This window comes from Rhinatrema bivittatum, chromosome 9 (assembly GCF_901001135.1).
Source record: "Rhinatrema bivittatum chromosome 9, aRhiBiv1.1, whole genome shotgun sequence".
Lineage (NCBI taxonomy): Eukaryota > Metazoa > Chordata > Amphibia > Gymnophiona > Rhinatrematidae > Rhinatrema > Rhinatrema bivittatum.
The window spans coordinates 87,641,342-87,660,313 of NC_042623.1; the positions used below are offsets into that span (position 1 = coordinate 87,641,342).

The 18,972-nt window shown below is 44.6% G+C and overlaps 1 protein-coding gene across 1 annotated transcript in view; it reads right to left on the reverse strand.

Annotated features, from left to right (window-relative positions):
* The window catches only part of CFTR (CF transmembrane conductance regulator), a 575,903-nt gene that overhangs the window by 135,597 nt on the left and 421,334 nt on the right, over positions 1-18,972 (reverse strand). Inside the window, exons 22-23 of the mRNA XM_029615983.1 lie at positions 11,590-11,823; positions 9,063-9,218 (exon numbers count right to left, since the gene is read on the reverse strand). Coding sequence (XP_029471843.1) covers positions 9,063-9,218; positions 11,590-11,823 — 390 coding nt within the window. The remainder of the gene's footprint in view (positions 1-9,062; positions 9,219-11,589; positions 11,824-18,972) is intronic.

Consider the following 18,972-nt stretch of genomic DNA (forward strand, 5'->3'; position numbering starts at 1 on the left):
ATGACCAATCCAAGATCTTGTTCACAAATAGAAGATACTAGCAGTGTTGTTCTTTCAATAATCTCTGAAGTAGAGGATTCCAGGAATTCAGTTATATTTTCCAAATCAAAAGCGTGCTGTGCCTCATTCTCTCTTGTGCTTGAAAAAGGTAGAAAATATACTTTATTAAGTGGAGGAATGTTTTCTGGAGGAATATGCAATATCTCAGTCATGTATTTCTTAACAGTATTACGTGGCTGTTCACCAACTAATCTTGAAAAGTTCAAATGCCTTAAATTCAAGCGTCTCAGACAATTTTCCACGAATTAAACTTTCCTATTCAAAATCAAACAATCCTGGACTAATGTTGCTTTAGATTTTGAACTGATTTCACTTAGTCCTCCAAGTTTTGAATCCTGTTAGTATGATCTATCAATTGGGAGTTATGTTCCATGGACAGAGTGTCCATTTTAGAAAACATCTGCTTAATCTGAAGGGAACACTCTTGGAAGGCAGGGCCCAGCTGAGCCACCAGTTCCCACAGAGAGTCTGAAGTTACCGCGGCCGGCTTGGGGAGAGATGATGGAAAAACATGCTCAGGTATCAAAGTTGAAGCTATTGATGTTTGTTCATTTAAAGTAGAAATCAAAGTGGACTCACCTCCACTAAGAGGAGCTTTATGAGTGGTAGAAGTTATCAAACCAACTCACTTTCCCCGCTGTTGTTGTTAGCATTCCAGCAAACCCCTCCATGGCATCTCCCTCTGCCACAGCCCACGGGTATTCCATTCCCGTGGCTAAGAGTGTCGAATTCAGAGGGAAGAGGGTGGAATGTGCCAGTGGTAGCCTTAACTGTGGGGGGGCTCAACGATATTTCCCCGGACGATACAGAGGCTCCTCTTATGATGCTGTCAGCAGGAACCACATCCCCCGATAAAGCGTAGCTAGCAGCGAGCTCCTTGATGGTACGCTGGCCTGGGGGAAGAGGGGATGTCGAGGGAAATACCCGTACTCTACCCTTCCTTTTTGGGGGCATATTGAGGTTAAAACACTGCGAAGAAAGCAAAGAGATAGGCAGGCAGCTCGGGAGATGCTAGTCACATGCCGCCATCTTGACTCCGCCCCCCTGAGAGAGCCCCTGCCCCATTGGCTGATGTTATTAAAAGATCCTGCCTGAAATTTCAAATGCATACTGTGATCTGGGCACTGACTGCTGTACTGTTAGTAGAACTAAACCAATGTCTGCATGATATCCACAACTGGATGTCAAGTTGCAGATAAAAACTAAATGTGTCAAAGACCGAGGCCTTGTAGGTCACCAAACCATCTCTGAAGTTTACTCCCCACAAAAATCTCTTATGGGTAATTACATTTAGATAAGTGAAGAGGTAGGATGTGGAGGGTTACCCTGGATAGATATTTAGATTTGCATTCTTTTTTTTCTTCAATAGTAAAGGCCTCCTTTATAACTTAGATTTATCAGAGGTTTGTGTCCTTTTCTGCCTTAAAACAATTTGGCAACTGTGCTTCATTCTTTAATGTGAAAACATCTTGATTACTGTAATTCTCTGCTTATAATATTACAGAAAAAGCAGCTGCATCATATACAAATGGAACAAAACACCACAGCACGTCTTTTTTTAAGGGGCCAAACCTAGAGATCAGATTACCCCAGTCCTGAAGATCCTCCACTGGCTCCCTTTGGTCTGTAGGGTAACCTTTAAAATTTTGGCTATGTTCCACAAAGCAGTCTTTAAGAAGCAACCTAAATGGCTCTGATTGTTTATCATGTCATGTCCCTGTTAGGGCACTGCAGTCCAACTAAGACTATCTTCTTAATCTTCCCTTGCAGACAAAGGTAACAATTTTGGTGACTTCTAAAAGAGCTTTTTCTGATGTAGGATCTATGGTTAAAAGCTTAGGTTACCTTCTGACTACTTAGGGGTAGATTTTAAAAGGTTGCGTACACACATGGACACCTGATTTTATAACATGCACATGCAGGTGCATGCATGTTGTAAAATCGGGGGTCGGCGCATGCAAGGGGGTGCACATTAGTGCAATTTGCGTGCACCGAGGCCCACAGTCTTCCCCCGTTCCCTCCCAGGTCGCTCCAATTTAGGATCGGTCTGAGAGGGAACTTCCCTACCCCCTAATCTATCCTTCCTACCCCTTCCCCTAATCTTCCTACCCCCTATCCCTATCCTAACCCCCCCCCAAAAAAGTTATCTTACCTTTTGTGCCTGCTCAAAGCAGGCGCAGGTTGTGCGCGCCAGCAGCCTGCCGGCACATGATCCCCCAGCACAGCAGCAAATGGCCACTGTGCTGGGGGCCTCCAGCTCTGCCCCTTTCCCGAAGCCCCGTGGGCGGGGCTAGAGGCGCCCAGCACAGCGGCAAATGGATCACGTGCCGGCAGGGTGCCAGCGTGTGCAACTTGCTCATGCTCAGAAGCAGGCGCAAAAGGATAGGATAGGGGAGGGCAGGATAGGGGAAGGGGAAGGGAGGTCAGGCTAGGGGGTTAGGAAGTTCCCTCCCAGTTCGCTCCTTAATTGGAGTGGACTGGGAGGGAACTAGGGAAGGCCCCAATATGTTGCCACACGCAAATGCAAAAATCTCCACCCCCCTTTCGCGCGCCGACCTAGCATTTTATAACATGCGCGCGCCATGGGTAGCTCGTGCACATGGATGGGCGCGTGCAATGTTTTAAAATCTACTCCTAAGTCATTTAAGAGAATGTCTCATGTATTGTACTGTCAACTGGAAAGATAAGATGAATATCATCTGCTTAAAATCTAAATTATATTCTAAGGGACCTGAAGGAGTTAGGTACGAGTTAAACAAAGTAATTGATAATACCAACCCTTGAGGTACTCCAGGAACCAAGGGCAGACTCTCAGACATATTATCATTGATTGTAACTTAACACATCCAATCTGTGAGATAAGAGGAGAAACATTTTTAATATAGTACTCCTATCCCTAACTATGAGAGTATAGACAATTCTTCTTGGTATTTTTTTCATTACATTTTTGTTTGTGAGTATATGTGTTTTATGTGTGTACATTTGCATACATGCATAAAATTGATTTTACATGACTAAAACATGTATGCATGTGAAAGTAAAAAATTAAGAAAACACACTTCCCTACCAAGATTGTGGATGATAGTAACAGGATTGATCACATAGACGAGATGACACCTTCTACAGTTCTTTGGTGGTCAGACCCAAAACATTTTGATTGAACTTCTGGAGATCAATGCAATGACCCTTCAGTATGGAAAGCTGATCTCACCTCCAGTCATGGTCACTTTGAATAGTGCAGAATCTTCTGCACCTCTGAGATCGTAAAACCGTGTGCTGAAGATGCATACCAATGTTTTAAAGTATCCACTTGACACTTGTTGCTGCTCTTTCAAGTTCCATGCTTGAACATCCAGGGCTTTTTTCTCAGCTCAAGCAGGAGGAAGCCATATTTGTCTTGGTTCATGGGCCTAACCTAGGATTGAGGAGTCAAAGAAAATGAGGGCCCCTTTGGTACAGCCTCGGCACTAGTGTTTGATTTGATTCCATGCACTGTGTGCTGAACCTTTGGCACCATCTTCAAGGAGCTGGACTTTTCCTTTTCAGTAGGTAAGGCAGGAGCCTGGTTTTCTGTGTCTAAAGTGCTTGGGGTGACATCTGTGTTCACCTCATGATGATCAGTGAGGAACATCTTCTGACTGCACTTGAAACAACTTTGAAGTTGCTGCTGTGCTTCTCTGATATACAGGCTGATGCAAAAAACAGCACAGAAAGCGGGCGCTGAAAAGTCAGCGCCCATTTTAATGCGCGCATGGCGCCCGCAAGGAGGGCACCATGCTATAAGCAAATTAGGGAGTCGCGACCCCGACGCAGCTGCAGGTTACGAAAAGCAACACCGGTAAACTCGGCATCGGTTTTCATAATTGGCCATCTGCCGAGGTAATTTTTTTTCTTTTTATTTTTTTTTACTTAAGAAGTACAGAAAAGCAGTTTTTTCTGCTTTTCTGTACTTCTTTTACATGTGCTAAGCTATTAACACCTGCTCCAGGCAGGCGTTAATATCTGAGAGCTAAATGTGCGTCTGAGACGCACACTTTTTTTTTTTAATGTGGAGTGAATGAGTAATAGCCTCATTCACATGCATTTGCATGTGATGAGCGCTATCACATTCAATCCGCGTCGGATGTGCGTTAAATAGGCGCTAATCCCCCTATTCCATTAGGGGGTGGATTAGAGCCTATTTAACCCATGTCCTAGTGCGGGTTATACAGTGCACTCGGCTGAGAGCACTGTATTGCATCGGCCCCATGGTGAGAAAACTTGGCACAGTAAAATAAAATGAAAAAGAAATTCTGAAGAGATTAGTTGAATTTAGAAACTTGAAGATAAATAGCTTATAAGACCTAGCAAGTAGCACATTTAAGACTAATGGGAGAAAATTCTTTTTCACTCAATGCACAATAAAGCTCTGGAATTTGTTGCCAGAGGATGTGGTTAGTGCAGTTAGTGTAGCTGGGTTCAAAAAAGGTTTAGATAAGTTCTTGGAGGAGAAGTCTCCATCGCAACTATATTTTTTTTGAGATGCAGCAACCAGAATTGTACACAGTAATCAAGGTGCGGTCTCACCATGGAGCGATACAGAGGCATTATGACATTTTCCGTTTTTATCACCATTCCCTTTCTAATAACTCCCAACATTCTGTTTGCTTTTTTGACTGCCACAGCACACTGAACCGATGATTTCAATGTGTTATCCACTATGACGCCTAGATCTCTTTCTTGGGTGGTAGCTCCTAATATGGAACCTAATATTATGTAACTATAGCATGGGTTATTTTTCCCTATATGCATCACCTTGCACTTATCCACATTAAATTTCATCTGCCATTTCAATGCCCAATTTTCCAGTCTTACAAGGTCTTCCTGCAATTTATCACAATCTGCTTGTGATTTAACTACTCTGAATAATTTTGTATCATCTGCAAATCTGATAACCTCACTCGTCGTATTTCTTTCCAGATCATTTATAAATATATTGAAAAGTATGGGTCCCAATACAGATCCCTGGGGCACTCCACTGCCCACTCACTTCCACTGAGTAAATTGTCCATTTAATCCTACTCTCTGTTTCCTGATTTTAGCCAGTTTGTAATCCACGAAAGGACATCACCACCTATCCCATGACTTTTTACTTTTCCTAGAAGCCTCTCATGAGAAACTTTCTCAAACTCCTTCTGAAAATCCAAATACACTACATCTACCGGTTCACCTTTATCTACATGTTTATTAACTCCTTCAAAAAAGAGAAGCAGATTTGTGAGGCAAGACTTGCCTTGGGTAAAACCATGCTGACTTTGTTCCATTAAACCATCTCTTTCTATATGTTCTGTGATTTTGATATTTAGAACACTTTCCACTATTTTTCCTGACACTGAAGTCAGGCTAACCGGTGTGTAGTTTCCCGGATCACCCAGGAGCCCTTTTTAAATATTGGGGTTACATTAGCCATCCCCCAGTCTTCAGGTAGAATGGATGATTTTAATGATAGATTACAAAATTTTACTAATAGGTCTGAAATTTCATTTTTGAGTTCCTTCAGAACCCTGGGGTGTATATCATCCGGTCCAGGTGATTTACTACTCTTCAGTTTGTCAATCAGGCCTACCACATCTTCTAGGTTCACCGTGATTTGGTTCAGTCCATATAAATCATTAGCCATGAAAACCTTCTCCGGTACGGGTATCTTCCCAACATCCTCTTCAGTAAATACCGAAGTAAAAAATCGTTTAATTTTTCTGCGATGGCCTTATCTCTTGTAAGTGCCCCTTTAACCCCTCGATCATCTAACAGTGCAACTGACTCCTTCACAGGCTTTCTGCTTCGGATATATTTTAAAACGTTTTTACTGTGAGTTTTTGCCTCTACGACCAACTTCTTTTCAAATTCTCTCTTAGCCTGTCTTATCAATGTCTTACATTTAACTTGCCAACGCTTATGCATTATCCTATTTTCTTCTGCTGAATCCTTCTTCCAATTTTTCAATAAAGATCTTTTGGCTAAAATAGCTTCTTTCACCTCACCTTTTAACTATGCCAGAAATCGTTTTGCCTTTCTTCCACCTTTCTTAATGTATGGTATAAAGGCCTTATGCTATGGACAAGGCCTGTACAAGGGTATTAGGCACCCTTCATGAACTTTCAGCCTTGAAGCCCTCCCCAATTAACTTTCAGGCCCATTGGCCCCCTTGAGATTTTGATTATGATCCCACTACCACCCCCTTCTAGAACAATCCTGTAAAAACAGAATTGAACATAATGCTTTTAAATATTAAACTTTAGTTTTCTAAATATATATGCATAATATAAATATGTTTCAGAAATCATGTCACAATGTCTGATGAATGTATCATCTATGATTTTTGGGGAAGGATTCCAAAAAATAAGAAATACATATGTTTGCAAAAGAAAATAAATCCAAACTGCATTGGTTGATCTTCTCCAACCTGGACTACTGCAACTCCCTACTATTCAACTTACCCCTTAATACCATCTGACCACTCCAAATCCTATAAAACGCAACTGCAAGAATACTCATTGGATCGAAAAAACATGATCACATTACTCCTACACTTATATCACTTCACTGGCTCCCAATAAAATTTAGGATTGAATATAAAATACTATCCATACTACACAAAATAATATACGAAAAACAAACAAACTGGCTAAGCTCATCCATAAAATTGCATTCTCCAAACAGAAACCTCAGCTCAGCAAATAAATGTCTACTAAAGATTTCTCCTACTCACTCTAAACAACACACCTCAACTCAAAAGAGAGCAATTTCACTTGGAAGCCCTAAACTCTGGAACACCCTCCCAACCGAACTCCGAACACAAGAAAACTTAAAAACTTTCAAAAAAGATCTAAAAACCTGGATGTTTACCAAAGTCTACCAACTCAGCAATGACTCAAAAACCCCACTCCCCTCCTATTGACACTAAACAAAATTGCAGAACCAATGTAAGAAAATAACATATTAATGAACCGAAACATGTATAGTCTAACCTACAAACTATATTTATAAAATGATAATATCTATGTAAAATGATAATATCTATGTTAACAACCATATGAATGAACCTTTTGAAAACTCTGTTAAACATCGAAACCTTGTAAACTGTTGTGATGGCGAAACCGAACGACGGTATATAAAACTCGCAAAGTAAATAAATAAATAAATAGCGACATAATCTTCCTCCGTTACCAGATACTTTGGGGTAGATTTTAAAACGTGCACGCAGGCATCCATGTTTGTGCACTACCCGACGCACACACATGGGTGCCCGATTTTATAACATGCGCGCACAGGTGCGCACATGCTATAAAATCAGGGGTCGGCGCACGCAAAGGGTGCCCAATTGTGTAACTTGCGCATGCCAACGCCCACGGCCTTCCCCTGTTCCCTCCCAAGCCGCTCCCAAATCAGAGCGGTCTAGGAAGGAACCTCCCAACCCCCTAACCTAACTTCCTTTCCCTTCCCCTAACCCTCCCACCCCCTAGCCCTCACCTAGACCTCCCCGACCTTTATCTTACCTGTTGCGCCTGCCTCTGTGCAGGCGCAGGTTGCATGAGCCGGCAGTCTGCTGGCACGTGTGTCGCTGTGCCAGGAGCCTGACCCCACCCCGCACCCTCCCCGCCCCTTTTTCGAAGGCCTGGGACATACGGGCGTCCCAGGGCTTTACGCGCATGGCCGTGCCTATCTAAAATAGGCCCGGCGCGCATAGGCATTTTAAAATCTGGGTCTTTATGTAGTAACACAAAACCCTGCAAAAAAGGTCACTCAGAACCTTTATATATCAAACCTGCCATACCAAAACAGCACTATTTCCTAGAACTCAAACATCATCAAGCTTATATGAAAAGGTAACATTGCATATATTCCATTTGGCCCTGGAAAACCAATAGTACTCCTACAGGGAAAATGTAACAAGTCAGACTGCTACAGATCTCTACATGGAAACTACACACTAGCAGAATACCTCACTTCTGTCACACACACAGAACACAAATCCACACTAAATACAGTACACAGGATCCATATTGAAATGGTTTGTCTGGTTAAGTTTGGCACTTATCCAGAAAACCCGTGGAATTTAAAAATCCTGCTGTGCCAACCAGAGCCAATTTATCTGAGTATGTTTTAAGATGCATAAAACTTACCTGGATAAATTGGAGGCATTCTGAGGGTGTTCCTGGGCAGGACTACCTTATTCAGATATACAGCATTATCTGTGAAAGTTATCTAGCCAAGTCTGGTTGTGCTTTAGACCTCTCTTCAAGTTATCTGGATAATCCATGCCAAAGAATATCCAGTTTGAAATCCATATAAATTTATCTGGACAACTTACCTGTAGAGTCCATGGCTGAACAGTGATCTCTATGTGACCACAAATTAGAAATAGAAATATGCAGTCAAAAACTGAATTTTTCTTTGCTCTGCTGTCTATTCCAACCTCCTCCCCCCACTCCCTCATTCCCTGCAGACAGGAGGGCAGGGGCTGGATTAGGGAGCATAGTGACTATTCTTTGTTCTTTAGAGTCTCTTCAGGGATCAACCCCTCCCCTCTTCTCCCTGAAGATAGAAGTGGTGGGGCTGATTGGGGAGTTGCTTTTCTTAGTTCTGCTCTTTGCTCTGTCTGCTTCAGGCCCTCCCCCCTCCCCCCCTTCCCTGTAAACTGCCTGGTCAGGAAGGGGCTGGAGCAGAAAACAGAGGGTTGTTCACTGCTTCCTGAGATTAATGGCACTGAACAATACTGTAATTGTGGAAAAGCCTTGTGTACCCATAAAATGGGCCCCCCCTGCTATGCAGCTTGTGCCTTTTACCCATAGATAAAGGCAGCTCTGGGTTTCTATTACTATTTCCTTATGCTTTGCTGCATATACAAATGTGCTAAATATATTCTATGCTAATGATTTGCATTCCATATTATTTAAGATGTACTATATTTAATTAAATTCTTATCTTCTGTCCAATAAAAAATCACTTTCATACATATTTACCTGTGGTATAACTCCAAATGCTTTCCTCCATTTTTGCAATTTAATTTTCTCCCAGGATATACCATCAATTTGAATTTCTCCTTTTGTAATCAGCAGTCTTAATAGTGCAGACAAGAGGGTGCTTTTGCCTGATCCGGTTCTTCCTATTAAGCCCACCTGGAAAGTAAGAAAAATAACACTTACGTGGTCTTTTATTTCAAATACTAAAGATTTGATTTACCAAAACTTGGTTAAAATTTACCAAAATAGATAGCTATGATTTAATATTAAAAAGAATGCCATCCCATGCATTTGGGCGGCAAAAACCCAAGGGAACGGTACAGTATAGAGGATAAAACTCTTAAGCATTGAATAAGAGAGTGATCTGGGAGTGATTGTATCTGAAGATTTTAAGGTGGCCAAACAGACGAATAAGTTGACGGCAAGAGCCAGAAAGATGCTTGGGTGCATAGGGAGAGGAATGGTCATCACAAAAAAAGGAGGTGATACTGTGTCTGAATAAGTCCCTGGTGAGACCTCATTTGAAATACTGGGCCAGATTTTCAAAGGGGTACGCACGTAAGATACGCGCGTACCCCCCGAAAACCTGGCCCAAACACTCCCTGCGCGCGCCGAGCCTATGTTGCATAGGCTTCCGGCGCGCACAAAGCCCTGGGACACGCGTAAGTCCCGGGGCTTTCCTGGGGGGGGTGTCGGGGGGGGGCGTGTCGCGATCCACGCATCATCGGGGGCGTGTCAAGGGGTCGTAACGCATTCAGCGCATCATCCGGGGGCGGCGCCGCGGGCATGGATTCGGCCCGGGGGCTTTCCGGGGGCATGGCTGCGGCCTCCGGACCAGTCCCCAGACCGGAACATGGAGCGCGGCAGCCGGCCCGGTGCACGCAAAGTTACGCCTGCTTTGAGCAGGCGTAACTTTCGTGATAGAGGTGGGGGCGGGGTTTAGATAGGGCCGGGGGGGGTAGGTAGGGGAAGGGAGGGGAAGGTGGGGGGAGGGCGAAGGAAAGTTTCCTCCGAGCCCGCTCCGATTTCGGAGCGGCCTCGGAGGGAACGGAGGCAGGCTGCGCGGCTCGGCGCACGCAGGCTGCCGATTTTGGGCAGCCTTGCGCGCGCCGACCCCAGAGTTTAATGGATATGTGCGGCTACGCGCGTATCTATTGAAATCCCGCGTACTCTTGTTCGCGCCTGGTGCGCGAACAAAAGTACGCGTGTGCGCAGATTTATAAAATCTGCTCCACTGTGTACAATTCTGGAAACTGCACCTTCAAAAGAATATCAAGCTGGATGGAATTGGTCCATAGGGTGGCTACTAAAATAGTCAATGGTCTTTCTTCTAAAGCATATGAAGACAGACTTAAAAAGCTGAACATATATCCCCTAGAGGAAAGGTGGGATGGGGCAAAATGACAGAGACATTTAAATACCTCCAAGATATCAAGACACAGGAGGCAGGTCTCTTTTAATGGATAATAGGCTCTAGAATGAGAAGTCATAGTATGAGGGTAAAAAGGGATAGACTCAGGAGTAATCTAAGGAAGTATTTATTTACAGAAAGGGTGGTGGATGCCTGGAACAGCTCCCAATGGAGGTGGTGGAGAGAAGCATCTGATTTCAAGAGAGCATGGGATAAGCACAGGAGTTCACTGAGACAGTGATAGGGATTGTAGAGCTGAGCAGTTGGTGTGGATGGGCAAACAAGATAGGCCATATGGTCTTTTTCTGACATCAAGTTTCTATGTTTCTACATTTCTTGACTTAGGAACATTTTCAGCAGAAAAGTTATTTCAGTTATGGCAAATACAAATATTCACATCCTATCATAAAAAATATATGGCTCAGAACTTTGTATATCTCAGAAAACATAAATGAACTTCCTCTGTTTGGCTGTTGTTTAAGTCCCCACTCAGAATTACACATTATGGGAGTAATTTTCAAAAGCATGTATGCACGTAAAACAAAATTTAATGCGTAAAAATAAAGTGGCACTGGAAACTGAGGATATCTCTGTTCAGTGGTGGCAGCTGTTTCAAGGTCCTTTGAGAGAGACCTTTCTTTAGTGGTATGGGAGATCTCTTTCCAGCAACACCAGTCACCTCAGGGTCCAGTGGTGGTAGCAGGGGACATCTCTTCAGTGAATGGAAGCCTTAGAGTCCTGGAGCAGTACTGGGAGCTACATCCCTCTCCTCTGGTCCCACAGTGCCTGTGCAGGGAGAGTTAGTACCAAGTGCTATCCTCTTCTTTGACCTTGGGTTTGCCTTCCTCCTGAGTCCCTGCATCTCATAGTTGGGGTTCTTTGCTTTCCTCTTTATTCTGGGCTCATGTCCTTTACAGTCTATTCCAGTCATTTAAAGATCTTTACAATGATACTTATGCAAGATTAAATCCTTGAACCAAACTGCCCCTTGATAGGAACAAATGCAGTTCCAGGTCTTTCAAGAATTGTCAAAAAATGTGAAATGTTAATAATGATTGGCATTAATGGGATGTCTTGAACGTCAGCTTCTACAAAGACAGAAAATGAAGACCTCACCCTTTGTCCAGGATGTACTGTGAAGGAAACATTCTCCAGCACAGCACTCCCTCCATCTGTATACTTTGCCGAAAGATTTTTGACAGTCATTTGGCCTCCAGATGGCCAGTCTCTGTTCTTCCTTGCATACTCATTTTCAATTATAAGAACACCTGGGAGCTGCTCATCTTTTCCACTTTTTGTGTCTTCAACTGGCATGTCAATGAACCTAAAAACTCTGCCGACGGACCGCATCTGAAAAGCAATAAAAGTATCACCAAACCAATTTTTACATTATAAACTAAAAACAGAATTCCCATAATTGTTCCCAAAATTAAAACTGTTTTACTGAGATACTATCAAGTACAAGAATATGCTAGACTGGAATAAATCTGTTCAGTTAATCAACAAATGTTTTTATGATATTGTATTAAGAATGTCGGTATATAAAAATTCTAAATAAATAAATAAATAAATAAATAAATATTGCAGTTAAACTTTCGCTCTGATGAACTAAGGTCTGAACATTTAATTTAAAAGCAATACAATTTTCTCTACTGTGATATTACATAGCACAGCTCAAAGATTATTGAGTAAATCAGGACAAAGGGCTAATTATCCAAGTCATTTTGCCCTGTCACAGATTGGATGATATACTAGATATTGGATGATATACTAGATATTGGATGATATACTAGATATTCAAATCAAAGACATTTCAAATTCTGTGACTTTGTAGAGTGGACATACTGAATAGACTCCTGAATATTCAAGTGAGTGCTACCCAAGTTTAGCAACTCTTGTAAGACGGTGGCTATAACACAATCAGAATATCTTCAAATCTTGAAGATTAAGAATGACAATTTCTTCTACCATGTTGTATCATCAAAAAGGTTGGGCATTAAAAAGTGAATAAAATAAAACTGAAATCTCGTGGACCAAACAATGCTTTGTATCAGTAGAGTATTATTAAGTTCCATATAACATATCAAAAAAATTTCTCACACCAAATTACTGTAATAAAATTATACTACAACTTACTCTGATGAGAGGAATTTTCATCATGGTTGTAGTAATGTGGGATTGCTGTTTTAATCCATAAATAAAGGTTAACCAAAAAATATATAAGGTGATATCAATTTATTGGACTAACTTAATATATGGTTGGCAACTGTGGGTGTAATTCTACTACCTCTGCATATGTCTGTACCAGATACTTTATGTTTCATTGCACCAAATACATTCGGCTCGATACAGTAAGGCCGCGGTAAAAACAGTGCGGCAGTGTCAGGCGCACCCTTCCTCCCCGCACGCACAGTTCTCTTCACTAACTCCCCGATACTCTCCTCTAATCGCATGCAAATGCATGCCGCGGCTGTGAAGCGTTAGGGAAGGGTTATGCCCGCGCAACCCATTTTACTGTATAGGCGCTGTAACAGCGCCTATACAGTAACCTGGGTGCGCTGGTACCTGTCATTTCAAATGACATTTGAAATGACAGGCACCAGGAAGTGTAAAAAAGTGTAAAAAGTGTAAAAATCAAAAAACCTGTGTGTTATATAAAAAAATAAAACAATTTTAAATACCTGTCGGAGGGCCGTGGGTCCAGGCGGCCGGTGGGGCGGCGGGCAGCCATCAGCGGCATCCAGTAGTCCCTTCTCCCTTCCTCCCTCCCTCCCCTGCCTGGATGAGCGCCAAAATCGCACGGGCGGGTCGGCAGCGGGGGGGGGGGGGGCGGCAGCAGGATCCGGGAGTGGCGGGTAGGCAGCAGCGGGGTCCGGGGGGCAGCAGCAGCAGGATCCAGGGGCGGCAGTGGCAGCGAGATCCGGGGGGCGAGTAGCGGCAGCGTGTTCGATCGGGCAGGTAGGTGGGAAAAAAAGATGGCTGCCTGCACGGGGGAAAGCTGCAATTGGCCACTGAAGACGTGACGTTACACCCCGTGACGCCAAACGTCGTGATGTCACGTCTTCAGCGGCCAATTGCACGATTTTCCCGTGCAGGCGGCCATCTTTATTTTGCCACCTACCTGCCTGCCCGATCGAACACGCTGCCGCTACTCGCCCCCCCGGATCTCGCTGCCGCCCCTGGATCCTGCTGCCGCTGCCCCCCCGGACCCCACTGCCGCTGCCCCCCCGGACCCCGCTGCTGCCTACCCGCCGCTCCCGGATCCTGCTGCCGCCCCCCCCCCCCCCCACTGCCGACCCGCCCGTGCGATTTTGGCGCTCATCCAGGCAGGGGAGGGAGGGAGGAAGGGAGAAGGGACTACCGGTTGCCGCTGATGGCTGCCCGCCGCCCACCGGCCGCCTGGACCCACGGCCCTCCGACAGGTATTTAAAATTGTTTTATTTTTTTATATAACACACAGGTTTTTTTGTTTTTTACACTTTTTACACTTTTTACACTTACCGTAGCAGGCCCGAGCCTTGCTACTTTTTCGTTTGTTTTTTTTTTGCTTCGGGAGGAGGGGACCGGACGGGGCTGCAGGAGACCGGACGGGACCAGGGCGGGTAAGCAATGTTTTTACACTACACTACACTAACTCCTACTAGGGGGAGGCGGTAAACTAGCAGGTTAAGGCCGCGGCAGAACAGCGGGTTACGGAGGAGATAATATCAGCGCCCGTTACAGTATCGCAGGGGAATAGCTAATTCCTTCATTATACAGCTTTTTCGTTCATTTACATGCTGGGTGCGGAAAGGGTTTAGGAAAGGGTTTAGGAAGCGCTAAGGACGCGTGAAACTGGAGACTGTATCGCTGGATGGCCTTACTCGTCTGTATTGTGCGCTCCCAGCACGTTACAGACCGGGAATCTTTAACTCAACGTTACTGTATCGACCTGATTGTTAGCAACTATATACACTAACTGATTTAGATTGGTTAGCAACTATATACACTAACTGATTTAGAATTCTAGCATACATTTAAAAAGCACAGAAAAAGAAATAAAAAAATTAACCCATAATGTATTTTCTCTTTGCCCCATTGAGGTTCTTAAGAAAGTATACCATAGAGCTTTATACACAGACTGGGACTTATTGTTAGTTTATGATCAACTGACTGGAGATTCTAATATAGTATGTTTACTGTGATATTCTAATAGGTCTGCAGCTACTGAAGCTACACAATCTTTAAATACTGGCACATACTAACCATATATGGAGTATTAAAGTACAAACCATGGATCACATTTGCCTGGGGATGTAATATATGAGAGCTGGTTGTCAGGGCTACCCTACAGCAGGTTAATTCTTTTTTTTAGATCAAATTTAATAAGATTTACAAGTACACCATAGGAAAACCAAATTAAAAGATTGTCAAGTCTATATAATGGGAAGAGGAGACAAAGATAAAATTGCATCCTCAGTTGTAATTTGAAGAACTTTCCTCATTTATTTCTTTAGAAAAGCAAATGTTCCTTACCTGTAACAGGTGTTCTCACAGGACAGCAGGATGTTAGTCCTCACATATGGGAGACATTACAGGATGGAGCCCAATCACGGAAAACTTCTGTCAAAGTTTCCAGAACTTTGACTGGCCCCTACTGGGCATGCCCAGTATGACACTAACCCTGCAGCCAGCAGGGGTCCCCCTTCAGTCTTGTTTTGAAAGCTACAGGCAGTGCCGAAAAATGAAATAAGAAAACGAACCCAACACCGCGGGGCGGCAGGAGGGTTTCGTGAGGACTAACATTCTGCTGTCCTGTGAGAACACCTGTTACAGGTAAGCAACATTTGCTTTCTCACAGGACAAGCAGGCTGGTAGTCCTCACATATGAGTGAGTACCGAGCTGAGGATATCCGAACATGCACCAAATGTACCCAACGGCGTGCAACAGGCACAACAACTGGGGTGGAATTTGGTAGAGGGCATCCTGAACCCCACTGGGCAGGCAGAAGGGTGTGGGTACGTCACGCTGGAAATAAGGTACGCAGGACAGACTGGCCAAAGATGGAATCCAATCTTCCGGCCTGCAGGAGTTTAGTGTAAGACTGATAGGTAACTAGGGCCTGTAATTCACTAATTCTGTGAGCTTAAGTATTAGCTAAAAGGAAAATCACTTTCCATGTGAGATATTTTAGGTCACAGGAGTGAAGAGGTTCGAATGGAGGTTTCATGAGCCGACCGAGAACTAAATTAAGGTCCTAAGAAGGGGCCGGAAGACGTAAAGGTGGCTTGATATGGAGCAAGCCCTTCAAAAAGCGTGTTACAAGGTGTTGTACTGATATAGGGACATCCCCGACACCTTTATGGAAGGCGGCTACCGCACTAACATGCACTCTGATGGAAGAGGTCTTTAGACATGACTCTGACAAATGCCAGAGATAGTCCAAAAACCTTGGGATTGGACAGGAAAAGGGATCAAGGGATTGCGAAGTGCACCATGATGTGAACCTTTTCCATTTATAGGAATAAGATTTTCTCGTGGAAGGCTTCCGTGAAGCAATCAGGACACGTGAAACAAAATCTGAAAGGTTAAGTGATTGAAGGATTAACCTTTCAACATCCATGCCGTCAGGGACAAGGCCTAAAGATTGGGATGGCGTAAGCATCCGTCGTTTTGAGTGATCAGATGCGGGTCCGTTCCCAAGGGAATGTGCCTGCGGATGGAGAGATCCTGGAGTATGGGAAACCACACCTGGAGTGGCCAGTGAGGTGCTATCAGGATCATGGTTCCCTTGTCCTGACGTAGCTTCACGAGAGTCTTCGAGAGAAAAGGAAGTGGAGAGAATGCATAGAGCAGACTGGTTGCCCGTGAGAGGGAGAATGCATCTCTGGGCTGAGAGCGCTTGCTCCGAATGAGGGAACAGTAATTGTCCACTTTGTGGTTCTGAGGGGACGCAAAGAGGTCTATCTGGGAGTATCCCCATTGGCGAAAGATTGAGGTCGCTACCGAGGGGTTAAGAGACCACTTGTGTGGCTGGAAGACGCGACTCAGTTTGTCTGCCAAGACATTGTCCACTCCCGGCAAGTAGGTGGCCCTGAGGTACATCGAGTGGGAGAGCGCTTCCGCCCAGATCTGCGCAGCTTCCTGACACAGGAGGAAGAAGCCTGTGCCTCCCTGCTTGTTGATGTACCACATGGCCACCTGGTTGTCTATCTGAATCAGGATGACATGATTTGATAGGCATTCCTGAAAAGCCCTGAAAGCATATCGCATTGCTCGAAGTTCTAGGAAGTTTATCTGATGTTTGGCTTCCTCTGAAGACCAAGATCCTTGTGTCTGTAGATTGTCCACATGGGCTCCCCACCCAAGGTTGGAAGCGTCGGTGGTGAGAATGAGTTGAGGAACTGGCACTTGAAAAGGCAGTCCCTGGAGGAGATTGGTCTGATCTTTCCACCAGGCGAGAGACAGATGGAGAGAGTTGGTGATGTGGACAATGGTCGACAGAGGCTGTGTATAGCTTGAATCCATTGTGACCTCAGAGTCCAATGTATGAGTCTCATGGCCAGATGGGCCATTGGTGTAACATGGACGGAGGACGCCATGTGTCCCAGCAGGATGAGGAATTGGCGAGCTGTTGCTGTATGTTGAGACTGCAACTGGTGAGTGAGAGACACGAGTGTTAGCGCTTGTTGTCGAGGTAGAAAGGCTTTTGCCTGTAAAGTATCCAAGTTTTGAGATGGGATTAAATAGGATTTCCCGTAATTGACGAGAAATCCTAGAGAAGTTAGAGTGTGTAGGGTCAAAACGAGGGACAACCAAGGGGTTTGCTGGGTTGGAGCCCTGATTAACCAGTCATCCAGATAAGGGTAGACGTGGACACCTTCTTTCCTGAGGAAAGATGCTACAACTACGAGGCATTTGGTGAAGACTCGTGGTGCAGACGCTAGGCCGAAGGGAAGCACTCAATATTGATAGTGCTTGGGGCCTACTAAAAACCTGAGGTACTTGTGATGAGTTGGAGTGATCGCAATGTGTGTGTATGAGTCCTGGAGGTCCAGAGAGCAGAGCCAGTCTCCTCTTTATAGAAGAGGTAGAAGTGAGCCAAAGGTCACCATCTTGAACTTTTCCCACTGGAGGTACTTGTTGAGAGCATGTAGGTCCAGGATTGGACGAAGCCCCCCAGATTTTTTGGGGATCAAAAAGTACCAGGAATAGAACCCTAGGCCTTGCTGCGACAGTGGGACGGGTTCTATTGCTCTCAACTGGAGAAGAAGGGAAACCTCCTACTCCAGAAGGACAGAGTGGTCGGATACTCTCCACGCCTGCAGAGGTGGTGAGTCCGGTGGTAGAGCAAGAAAGTTTAAGTGGTAACCCTGAGCAATGATTGCTAGAACCCATTGGTTGGTTGTGATTAAACACCACATGTTGTGAAAGTGGCACTATCGACCTCCCACTGGTATGCTTGGCAGAGGAATCAGGCTGCTGCTCTCCAAGTGAAAGTCAAAAACCTGAAGCAGGCCCCGGCTGGGGAGCTGCTTGTGGCTTTTGCTTTCGGGCCTGGCGATGCTGAGGTTTCTGATAGGGCCTCGTAGTTCGGGACCTAGCTGGTGGAGGATAGTACTTCCTTGGACGGAAGAATGACTTCTTAGAGTCCTTCCTGAAGGGCTGTCTTGAGGGGAAGTCAGAAGGCATCGATGAGAGCTGTTTAAGGGTCTCATGATGGTCCTTTAATTCAGCCACCATTTGCTGGATCTGCTCACCGAACAGATTGTCACCTACACATGGCAGGTCAGATAGCCTGTGTTGTACTTCTGGGCGAAGGTCAGAAGATTTAAGCCAGGCCCATCGTCTTGCCGAAATGGCAGCTGCAGACACTCTAGTAGAGGTGTCAAAAATATCGTAAGCTGTTCTTATCTCATGCTTTCTTGCCTCAAACCCTTTGTTGACAAGGATTTGAAGCTGGTCTTGGAATTGTTCAGGTAGGGTTTCAGAGAAGTCCTGTATCTGTTTGAAGATGACCCTATTGTATGGGTTCATATACAGCTGGTAAGCAGCAATTCTGGAGATGAGCATGGCCCCTTGGAACACTCGTCGACCAATATAGTATAGGAACTTGTGTTCCTTAACAGGAGGGGTAGATGAGTGAGGCTTCGTCCTTTTTGCTTTCTTTTGAGCCGATTCTACCACAACTGAGTGGTGGTCAAGCTGAGATTTTTGAAAGCCAGGGGCTGACTATACTAAATAGGTAGTGTCAGCTTTTCTATGGACTGGGGCAATGGATCCAGGGTTTTCCGAGTTCTTTTTCAGGAGGTCAAGAAGAACCTGATGAATGGGAATAGAAGTGATCACTTTAGGGGCATCCAGGAACTGGAGTAACTCCATCATCTGGTGCCTATCATCTTGCTCCGTCTGAAGCTGAAAAGGGACCAACTCAGACATTTCCTTCACAAAATTAATGAAAGATAGGTCCTCTGGAGGAGAACGCTTTCTACTTTCTGCAGGAGAGGGAGGTGAAGGTA